Genomic DNA, 12,420 nt, shown 5'->3' on the forward strand with positions numbered 1-12,420 from the left:
GTATACTGTTCGTACAGGGCGCCATGGTACTGCAGCAGTTAGCTACTACAGCTTGGGGTGTCGGAGCTCAGAGTTCAATTCCGATGTCATCTGTAAAGATTCCTCCGGGTGATCCAGTTTCCTTCCACAATCTCAGTGGCTCTCCGCACAGCTTTAGACCACCTGGACAACACAAACACCTACGTCAGGATGCTGTTCATCAACTACAGCTCAGCATTTAATACCATCATTCCCACAATCCTGATTGAGAAGTTGCAGAACCTGGGCCTCTGTACCTCCCTCTGCAATTGGATCCTTGACTTCCTAACCAGAAGACCACAATCTGTGCGGATTGGTGATAACATATCCTCCTCGCTGACAATCAACACTGGTGCACCTCAGGGGTGTGTGCTTAGCCCACTGCTCTACTCTCTATATACACATGACTATGTGGCTAGGCAAAGCTCAAATACCATCTACAAATTTGCTGACGATACAACCATTGTTGGTAGAATCTCAGGTGGTGATGAGAGGGCGTACAGGAGTGAGATATGCCAACTAGTAGCGTGGTGCCGCAGCAACAGCCTGGCACTCAACGTCAGTAAGACAAAAGAACTGATTGTGAACTTCAGGAAGGGTAAAATGAAGGAACACCTACCAATCCTCATAGAGGGATCAGAAGTGGAGAGAGTGAGCAGCTTCAAGTTCCTGGTTGTTGAGATCTCTGAGGACCTAACCTGGTCCCAACATATTGATGTAGACATAAAGAAGGCAAGACAGCAGCTATATTTTATTAGGAGTTTGAAGTGATTTGGCATGTCAACAAATACACTCAAAAACTTCTATAGTTGTACCATGGAGAGCATTCTGACAGGCTGCATCACTGTCTGGTATGGAGGGGCTACTGCACAGAACCGAAAGAAGCTGCAGAAGGTTGTAAATCTAGTCAGCTCCATGTTGGGCACCAGCCTACAAAATACCCAGGACATCTTTAGGGAGCGGTGTCGCAGAAAGGCAGTGTCCATTATTAAGGACCTCCAGCACCCAGGGCATGCCCTTTTCTCACTGTTACCATCAGGTAGGAGGTACAGAAGCACACACTCAGCAATTCAGGAACAGCTTCTTCCCCTCTGCCATCCAATTCCCAAATGGACTTTGAAGCTTTGGAAACTACCTCACTTTTTTAATATGCAGTATTTCTGTTTTTGCACATTTTTTAATAATCTATTCAAAATATGTAATTGATTTGTTTATTTATTATTATGTTTCATTTTATTTATTATTATTTTTTCTCTCTCTCTGCTAGATTATGTATTGCATTGAACTGTTGCTGCTAAGTTAACAAATTTCATGTCACATGCCGGTGATAATAAACCTGATTCCGATTCTGATTCAATTCACGGTTAGTAGGTTAATTGGTCATTGTAAATTGTCCTGTGATTAGGCTAGGGTCAAATCGGGGTTGCTTGGCAACATGACTCAAAGTGCCAGAAGGTATTATTCTGTGCTGTACCTGAATAAATAAATAAATTCATTACATGGTATATTGAGGTGGTACAAAGTAAAGCAACAGAATGCAGAATCAAGTGTAAACGTACAGAGAAATTGTAGGTGGTGCTCTGATAGTACAGGTCAGAAGGGCTCAATGGCCTCCTATTATTCCATGTTTTTATGTTTCTGTAACCAGAACAAGAACCCCTTCTGTGTCCAGTCCACCAGTCCCTCTCTGAACCGAGCATCTTTCAGGGAGATTGCTTCTCATTCTTCTCACACCTGGCCTTAGTCCTGTCTAGTGAATTAGACCATAAGACCATAAGATATAGGAGCAGAATTAGGCCATTTGTGCCACTGAGCCTGCTTTGCCATTTCATCATGGTTGATCCATTTCCCTCTCAGCCCCAATCTCCTGCCTTCTCTCCTTATCCCCTTTCTGCCCTGACTAATCAAGAATCTATCAACCTCTGCCTTAAGTATACCCAATGACTTGGCCTCCACAGCTGCCTGTGGCAACAACTCCCACAGATTCACCACTCTCTGGCTAAAGAAATGTCTCCTCATCTCCATTCTAAAAGGACACTCATCTATTCTGAGGCTGTGCCCTCTGGTCTTGGACTCTCCCACCATAGGAAACATCCTCTCCACATCCACTCTATCAAGGCCTTTCACCATTCAATAGATTTCAATGTGAGTCACCCCTCATTCATCTGAATTCCAGTGAATAGAGGCCCAGAGCCATCGAATACTCTTCATATGACAAGTCTTTCAGTCCCAGAATCATTTTCGTGAATCTCCAAAGTCAGCACATCCTTTCTTAGATAAAGGGCCCAAAACTGCTCCCAATACTCCAAGTGAGGCCTCACCAGTGCTCTATAAGGCCTCGACATTAGACGCTTGCTTTTATATTCTAGTCCTTTCAAAATGAATGCTAAATTGATTCCACGTGCTTGGGAGCAGCAGATTACTTGCTGGGAATGACAGGCACTATAAAGTGGGAACAGCTGGCAGAGCACTGTATCTGGTCCAGCCGAGCTGCCTGCACCCACCACCAGAGGCGGCCGCTGCCTGAGTTTACAAGGCCCTCGCAACGGGGCCCAATCACCGGTCTCTCGCAGTTCCTGACCTCCCGGTTGTAATCACAGAGCGGTGCGCGTCCAGAATGCCCTTCCCCATTTGGTTCTAATTAGATTCATCATGAAGGCGGGGGGTGGGAAATGGCCAGCACTTATTCTTCACACTCCTACCCCCTCACTTCGCCACCTGGTTGCCCTGACTTGAACGTCACATGTGGCAGTACACTGCGTGCCAGCATCCATCGTCGGGACCCTCACCACCCAGGACATGCCCTCTTCTCACTGCTACCATCAGGGAGGAGGGTGATGCACTATCAATTACTCCAAAAGACTGGAAGTAGAGTAAATACTGAAAGGCTTTTATTAGCAGTAAAATGTGACCTCGACCATGCTGAGTATCTGCCCCGGACTGAGGGAGGAGCAGTGACACAATCACCTTTATTCAGGGGTCTGTGGGAGGAGCCACAGGAGCAGTCAGCAGAGGGGCGTGTCCAGGTGTGTCCAGATAGGTAACCCAGTTACAACCTATATATATATGGTTTACCACAGAGGTACGGAACGATTCAGGAACAGTTTCCTCCCCTGTGCCGTCAGATTTCAGAACGACCATTAAACCCATCAATGCTACCTCGGTATTCTGCTTTTGAGTTGGTTGTTCATTTAGAACATAGCGCAGGAACAGGCCCTTTGGCCCACAATGTTATGCTAAATTGATTAAATTAGTAATCAAATGGCCAACTAAACTAATCTCATCTGCTTACACAACGTCCATATCCCTTTATTTTCCACATATCCACGGGCCTGTCTAAACACCGCTTGTAGTAATGTTTTTACGTCTCACACTGCACTGCTACCACAAAACAATAAATTTCACAATCGATCTTAGTGATAATAAATCTGATTGGATTCTGATTCTTGGAATTATGGAGTGACTATTCAGGGCACTCAGTGAAACAAGAGGGATCTCCCCACATTCACTCTGTCTGGGTCTTTCAGTAATAGGTCGGTCATCATCCAAACCATTTAGTCTCCTTCTCTCTCTCGCTCCCTTGACCCTTTCAGTTGGTTCCGAAACCCCGTTTTGAAAGCACAGCTCACAGGAACAGGTACTAGCTCAGCAGAACTTGACCTAATGGTGGCGTAAGAGACGGTGACAGACATCCCACCCTGCAAAAACTCATTTCAGGGAGGTAGCGCCATCAATTTGCGGGAGACTCCTGGAACATCCGGGAGAGACGGGATGTCTGCAGTAGAGTAGCTCCTGAGCAGCTAGCCAGCTAGTTTAAATAACGTTAGCTATGCTAATGAACGAATGACACCTGTTAAACTCACCTCAACATGTCTTTTACAGTCTTAACCCACCATGGGCAATAAAAAAGTCACTGTTGCAAACAGTGCAGTGAGCAACACTGTCATTATTTTTAACCCCTACTAGGCAGGGGTACACTTTAGTGTAGTCTGGGGTGATGTACGTTTTATATTTTCTTTTTTTTGGAACACTCTGCCATCTATCTCTCTCTCTCTCTCTCTCTCAAAAAATTGATTTCCGTGATATTGTATATAATTTGTGGGCATCAGGGAGCCACTATTAATATGCAGGAGACTCCTGGAACTTCCAGGAGAGGTGGGATGTCTGCGATGAGAGGCGCAGAATGAGTGGACAAGGCTGATGCAAGGGAGCATAAGTTGGAGGAAAGTCTAGGGAGACAGGTTCTTTACACAGAGAGTGGTGGGTGTGTGGGGCACACTGCCGGGGTGATGATCGAGGCAAATACATTAAGGACTTTTAGATAAGCACATGGATGAGAGAAAACTGGAGGGCAATCTGGGAAGAAATGGTTAGATTGATCTTGGAGTAGGCACAACATTGTGGCCTGAAGGGCCTGTCGTGTGCTGTAATTATTTTTAAAACAAAATAAAATTTATTTATAATAAAAAAAATGACAAGAATACAGCATTTTCATTCTCTACATTTATGGTAAGTGTTGCCCATTCTGTTTTATTGCAGTGGCCCCATGGTAGTGTCACCAATGTTCTATACAAAAGCACGTGACGGGAGGTTACTGTACACTGAGCACAGAACAGGCCCTTCGGCCCACAATATCTGTGCTGACCATGATGGCGAGTTAAACTGCACACCTGTCCGCATATGATCCACATTCCTCCATTCCCAATCTCCTTGTGTGCCTGTCCAGATGGTTCTTAATCATTGTTCTCATATCTAATCCTACCCCCTCCTCCAGCAGCACATTATAGACCTGTCTCTCTCTCTCTGTCCGTAAAGCAAAACATGCCGTGTACCTAGAGCGTAGAAGATTGAGAGGGGATTTGATAGAGGTGGACAAAACTGTGAGGGGTATAGATAGGGTCAATGCAAGAAGGTTTTTTTCCACTAAGGCTGCCTGACCTGCTGATTTCCTCCAATATTTTATGTGTGTGGTTATTGTGTAAGTATTTTGTTCTTTGAGACTTACGTGTAAAGAATGGACAGGATGTTTTCAGTGGTGTATCTGATGGGAAGTGGGGGAGTCCTGTGCTGGCGTAACGTCCGGTTCTCTCTGCCCGCAGGACCCGGCTCTCTCGGCGCTGATCCACGACAAGCTGCAAGTGCCCAACACCACACGCCGGGCCTGGAATGATCGCGACAACCGGTGTGACGTCTGCGCCACCCACCTGAACCAGCTGAAGCAGGAGGCCCTGCAGATGGTGCAGACGTTGCAGCAGGCGGCCTCGCTGGAGCCACTCGAGCCCTCGCCTGGATCCCCCCCACCTCCCTCCAGCATCCCCTCGCTGGTGGGCTCGCGCAACGGCGGCTCCCTTCCGCCGCCCCGCGAATGGGCCTTCATCCCCACTGCCTACGCCTCCAGCAACGCCTACGCCGGCCTCCTCAGCAACAAGCACGCTGGCAAGCCCAACTCACTAGGCCTCGGGGCAGAGAAGAAGGGCGGCACATCCGGGCACCCGGTCTCCAAGGGAGGGCTCCATGTGCCCACCAGCCCCAGCAACGGCAACATCCTCAGCTCCGTCACCATCCAAGCCCACCAGTACCTGGAGGGAGCCTGGTCAGTGTCCCGGTCCAATGGAGTGACCCTCTACCCCTACCCGGTGAGTAGTGAATACACAGACACACACAGGCACACGCACGCACACGCACACGCACACACAGACACACACACACACAGAAACACACACACACATACACACACACAGAAACACACAGAAACATACACACATGCACACACGCACTCGCACACACAAACACATATACACAGACACACAAACACACACACATATATACGCACACACACACACACACACACACACACACACAGGACCCACATGCTTGTACACACAACTGCAAGTGCACTCTTAACACATGCACACAGCCATAAACACAATGTTTGTGTGCATGCACACAGACACAGATGCTGCATATACATGTGCACTCAGTCCAATGGACACATAAGATATGTGCACATACATTCACAAATACCTGCACCCATACATATACTCTGCTCCAACGTTGCCTCGATTTTTTTTTTTACCATTGCTCTGAGCAGTCAATTTTTATGCAGCCTGAAAACTGCGCCGCACTCTTAAATGTTTAAATGTTAAGAAAATTCCAGTTGTGGGAGCATTTCAGTTACTGCGTGGCCGCACACCCGCACAGCTGAGAGGCAACAATGCTCTGCTCTCGCACAACCACGTGCATGAAATATACGTTCAAATACAACAGGAATATAAATGCCAGACAATCTCTGTGCACAAAATCACACACACTGTACACACCATACTTTATCAAACAGAGTTGCAAGCTGATGCACATATTCAGAAAAAATACCTACATACAATCATCTGCATACATTAAGCATACAGGTACACCAGAGAAGCTCACATAGGCACTCACACAGCATCAGCATACATTAAGCACACAGGTACATCAGAGAAGCCCACATAGGCACTCACACAGCATTGGCATACATTAAGCAAACAGGTACACCAGAGAAGCTGACATAGGCATTCACGGAACTGCCATCTACTCATATTCAAGCTAATTGCTAGATGAGATTTACAGTTATTATCTGCTCTTGTGTTTTGTCAGTCTGAGGGTCTTTTGGGCCTCTGCATGTGCACTAAAGGGAGTGCTTTACACTGTGGCTTTACCCTACTAAACATCTGCAGTAGCTCAACAGATCTTCAGTTCATACCTATGTAGTTCTAAACCCTGAATTTGTTGCTTTGCAGTACTTGGCTGTGGACTGCGACTGCATTAGGGTTAACCCTAACCCTAACCCTAACCCTAACCCATTACTACATTGGAACATCAGTGTGCTTTGGGTAGGCTGAGCTGATTATCTTACGGTCTCAGAAAGAAGCTGCAGAGCATGGAGAACTTTGTCATGGCAGAAGAAACTTCTGCATTTCCTCCCAGGTCTATCCAGCAAATGTACATTCCTAAAGGCGGCAGAACAGAGTGCTGCCCCCACCCCATTACAGCAAAGCTCATGGTATTTTGCAAGTCAAAAGTCCAAAAAGGCAATCATTTCACTCACCAACACCAATGAGAGATTCAGATAGAGAGGAGTTGGCTGCACACCAAATCCTGATCAGAAGGCTAATGATTGGCCAGCTTCCCCATCAATCACTGCAATGAGTGTTAAGGATTGGCTCTGAGCAAGTAAGTTGTATTCTGTAACCCTCCTCCACTGTGTGCCTTGGAAGGTATTGCTTGTTGTGGTGGAGGTAATGAATTCCACTGATTCACCTCACCTCACCCAGGAGAAGGGGAGGCTGAGGGGGTTCCTGACAGAGGCAGACTCAATAACGAGGGCACAGAGAGGGTAGGGGGTAGGAACCTTTTCCCCAAAGAATCTCGAATCTCGAATCAGCAGGCATGGAACTAAAGTGAGGTGGAACAGATTCAGATCAGATCTAAGGGAGATTTTTTGTTTACCTAGAAACTGGAATGTAATACCTGACAGGGTGTAGGAGGCAGGGACTCTCACAACATTTAAGGAATATCTCGATGAATCCATGAATTGCCAGGGGATAGAGTGTTTGGATAGGTACATGGATGGTAGGATTATGGAGGGCTATGGTCTGTGTGCAGGTTGATGGGAGTAGACAGTTTAAATAGTTTGGCACAGATTAGATGAGCTGAAGGGCCTGTTTCTGTGCTGTATTTGTCTATGACTGTACGATTCTATAGTCCAATGTTGGAAAATGCAATGAGTATGTATGCACACGATGGGCCGAAGGGTCTGAATTTGAGCTGTATAGTTCCATGTTGGACAACATTCCCCCTAATAATTCTTTTTACAGCTGCGCAGACTAACCATTACTCTGATCAGGAAATATTTACATAGCCTGAAAACTTTAAATGTTCTTTTTGTGATATACATGCTACGAATATTTAGAATGGAAGTTGAAAAATCACATACTTTTGATTTTATTTATTAATTGTGGGGCATAATGAAATACAGCAAACCAAATCTTTCACATTTCATAATCTTTTAAACTTAGACAATTCAGCATTCAGTGGGCTGGTGATTTATTAACAATGAGCTACTGACTTCCATTCTGTGTTTATTGTTACAATTTGTTATTGTTGTAACTTGAAACACTGACAATGTAAATATGTTGAAGCGCTAAGATTTTTCAAAGTAAAGTTTGTGGTATGTTTATTATTTAGAAAATTTATGGATTATGTTCATGAACACAATTAATTATAGGGTATTTCACAATTATACAAAGATTTCAAAATTATACTGTATTAGCATAATTTCAAAATTATATTAATATTATATAAAAGAAAATTCCAGCTGAGTGGCAAGAAAGGCTATGTGCATGGGAGCATTTCAGTTATTGCGTGGCTGCACATCCTTGCAGCTTAGAGGGAACAGGGATCAGGCAATCTTTCCTTGGTGTTTCAACACCTCTGCTACCGCGACCAGTTCTGGCCTTTCCTTCTGTCTTTACTTGCCTGAGTTCATTGGCTGACTAACGGGATGACGGATTTGTCTATAAGGAGAAAAAGAAAATGCCTGGCTGGTACTTGGCAGCATTCAAAGATTATCTTTATTTGTAATGTGTACATCGAAACATACAGTGAAATGTATTATTTCGGTCAATAACCAAGACAATCCGAAGATTGTCACCACGCTTCCAGCACCAACATATTAAAGCTAACCCATGTGTCTTTGGAATGTGGGAGGCATATATCAAGAATCTAGGATGACCTTTACTCGCCATATATACTAACATCAATTACCATCAATTTGCCTATCGCACCAACAGGTCAACAAAGGATGCCATCTCCACGGCACTTCACTCTGCCCTGACCCACCTGGACAGCCCCAATTCTTACGTCAGAATGCTGTTCATTGACTTTAGTTTGGCATTCAATACTGTGATCCCCTCCAAGCTGATCACCAAACTTCACCAGCTTGGTATCAACGTATCCCTCTGCAATTCGACCTTGGACTTTCTGACTAACAGACCCCAATCTCAATTCTGACAAACAGACCTCTTCTCCTCCACTCTCACCCTGAACACCGGCATGCCTCAAGGCTGTGTACTGAGCCCTCTTCTGTACTCCCTTTTCACCTATGACTGCGTTCCTGTACATGTTTCTAACTCCATAATCAAGTTCGCAGACGACACCACGGTGGTTGGCCTGATCAGAGGGGGTGACGAGACGGCCTACAGGGATGAGGTCCAGCACCTGGCTACGTGGTGTGCCGACAGAAACCTGGCCTTTAACACCCAGAAGACCAAGGAGATCATTGTGGACTTCAGGCATGCCAGGAGTCACACTCACGTCCCCATCTACATCAACGGAGCTGTAGTGGAGCGTGTATCAAGCTTCAAATTCCTTGGTGTCCACATTTCCGAGGATCTCACCTGGTCCTTGAACTCCTCCATCCTGATTAAAAAGGCACAACAGCGCCTTTATTTCCTGCGGAGCATCAAGAAAGCTCACCTCTGTCTCAGGATACTGACGGACTTTTACCGCTATACCATTGAGAGCATACTCACAACTGCATCTCAGTGTAGTATGGCAATTGTCCCGTATCGGACCGCAAAGCACTCCAGTGTGTGTTGAAAACTACCCAGTGGATTATCGGCACCCAATTGTCCACCATTGAGAACATCTACCATAAACGCTGCCTGGGCAGGGCAAAAAGCATTATCAAGGATGCATCTCACTCTAATCATGGACTTTTTACTCTCTTCCCAACCAGTAGGCACTACAAGAGCCTTCACTCCTGCACCAGCAGGCACAGGAAGAAGTTCTTCCCTGAAGCTGTGACACTGCTGAACCTCTCATCACAGCGCTAAGCAATATTGCAGCCATATTGTACCGTCTCAGTACTTTTATATTTGTGTGCTGTAGCACTTTTTTTATTCGCAGTTGTTTTGTAAATAACACTATTCTTTGCATTTCTGGTCAGATGCTAACTTCATGTCTTTGGCTTTGTATCTCTACTCGGCACAATGACAATAAAGTTGAATCTAATCTAATCTAATCTAATCTAACATGTATTTGGAATTTGCTGTGGTATGTTAGTCAGGGTGTGACATTTAACACAAAACAACAGTAAACAATATATAAATAATAAAGAATTATATAAAAATAAAGTTAGGTTAAAGTATGGGTATGGAATAAAATGTACATCGATACATAAACACCAGCATGTATTTACAATGTAAACAACATTATAAAATAGTTTAAAGTGTTTACAGTGCAGAGACTGTGACTGAGGTAATAGATAGAGGGGATGGGGGAGGGTTAACTTGAATGGTTGATTAGGTTCACAAACAAGAGAAAATCTGCAGATGCTGGAAATCCAAGCAACGCACACAAAGTGCTGGAGGAACTCAGCAGCACTATCAAAGGATCTCGACCCGAAAAGTCGACTGTACTCTTTTCCATAGATGCTGCCTGACCTACTGAGCTCCTCCAGCGTTTTGTGTGCGTTGCTCGGTTGATTAGGTAAACGACCTGGGGGAAGATGGTGTGAAGTTTTTTTTTAATAGCTCTATAGCGTTTTCCAGAAGGAAGCTTTTGGAAAAGGCACTTTGCAAGTGGGGAGGTAGTGTTCGCACCCCACAATGGATCAATTGGGCTGAAGAGTTTGTTTCCATGCTGTACAACTTTACGAATCTACAACTCTATAGCCTTAGTCATAAATAGGGATTTGTTGGAAACCACTTTCTCCTGCAGAAAGGGGAGCAGACAACAAGAATCCTCTCTCAGGGAAGTGGGGTTAATAGAAAATGAAGAAATGGAAATCTTTGGTTGATTCTTAATTGCACAAGAGAAGGACTGAAGGCAGATATATGGGTAAAGGAGAGATTTCATTGAATGCTCGAGAACCTGTATGAGCAGCCTTGGTTCTTTTGACTGATATCTCAAAGTTCAAAGTAAATTTATTATCAGAATCAGGTTTGTTATCACCGGCACGTGACGTGAAATTTGTTAACTTAGCAGCAGCAGTTCAATGCAATACATAATATAGCAGAGAGAAAAAATAATAAATAAAATAAAACATAATAATAAGTAAACAAGTAAATCTATTACGTATATTGAATAGATTATATAAAACTGTGCAAAAACAGAAACGCTGTATATTAAAGAAGTGAGGTAGTATCAAAAGCTTCAAAGTCCATTTAGGAATTGGATGGCAGAGGGGAAGGAGCTGTTCCTGAATCGCTGAGTGTGTGCCTTCAGGCTTCTGTATGTCCTACCTGATGGTAACAATGAGAAAAGGGCATGCTCTGGGTGCTGGAGGTCCTTAATAATGGACGCTGCCTTTCTGAGACACCGTATAGGTCACCACATACTACCCTGAACATTATTTTCCGACAGGCATTCACTGTGGAACAAAGAAATACGATAGAATCAATGAAAATCTACAAAGACTGATAAACAGCCAATGTGCACATAAAATAATAATAACTTAAATAGATAATACTGAGAACATGGGTTTATGTTTTAAAAGTAAACCTCTTGAAACTTATTGATCATTGATAAGGAATGCATGAGTCCTCTCTCCAGAGAGACATTGAGGGTTTCTGAATGGGATAAGCCAGGCGGTCTGGGGAAGGTATGCAGGAGGGAAGAAATCTCACCCGCGATGAGGGGCAGAATCACCAGTGTGTGGCTGAGTAAACAGTGAGTACACAGAAGGCAGCAGGCAGTCCGAGACTCCAACCGTTTCCCTGCTGCGGGCTGTTTTGACCTTTCGGTTTCCACGGAGATAAGCTGCGAAAACATTGCAGGCTTCATTCAGAAGATGAAGTTGTCATGTTGGCTTTTGCGTCTCTGCTGTGCAGCAGCTGCCGAAGTTTTGCCATTCCCACTTGAACTATAAAACCATACAGGTCAGTTTCATGCTATTCGGCCCATCCTGGCTGTGCTGGCCTTCTGAAACCTTTGTCATTTAGCTTTCGTCCTCTGCTCTATCTGCACTGCCCTGCAGATACTAGACCTTCTCGACACATACGGACTCTGACGCACCACAGCCATTCAGCGTGACTGTTACAGAAAGGAATCCCTCCCACCTCTCCTTTTGCTGCTGTTTTGAGTCCCGTAGTTTATGACCAGAATAGTAAACTTCCATTTTCCCTCCAGTATGCTTCCACAGGTCTCCCCTCACTCACTCTTCTCGACTCTCACACCTCAAAGGCAGATAGATATGGGATCAAGGCCTATCTAGGGACAGAATCTCCGTAGTGAGATTACTGAAGGAGTGTCACACTGTCAGAGGGACAATATTGAGGGAGTGTCACACTGTCAGAGGGACAGTACTGAGAGAGTGTCACACTGTCACAGGGACAGTACTGAGGGAGTGTCACACTGTCAAGG

General features: G+C 44.9%; 1 protein-coding gene across 4 annotated transcripts in view; it reads left to right on the top strand.

The window, feature by feature from the left end:
* Positions 1-12,420, top strand: part of kif26ba (kinesin family member 26Ba) — a 395,022-nt gene that overhangs the window by 91,858 nt on the left and 290,744 nt on the right. For all 4 annotated transcript variants that reach the window (XM_072264804.1, XM_072264805.1, XM_072264806.1 and 1 more), the window contains one exon: positions 5,118-5,654. In XM_072264804.1, coding sequence (XP_072120905.1) covers positions 5,118-5,654 — 537 coding nt within the window. The remainder of the gene's footprint in view (positions 1-5,117; positions 5,655-12,420) is intronic.

This window comes from Mobula birostris, chromosome 8, assembly GCF_030028105.1.
Source record: "Mobula birostris isolate sMobBir1 chromosome 8, sMobBir1.hap1, whole genome shotgun sequence".
NCBI lineage: Eukaryota > Metazoa > Chordata > Chondrichthyes > Myliobatiformes > Myliobatidae > Mobula > Mobula birostris.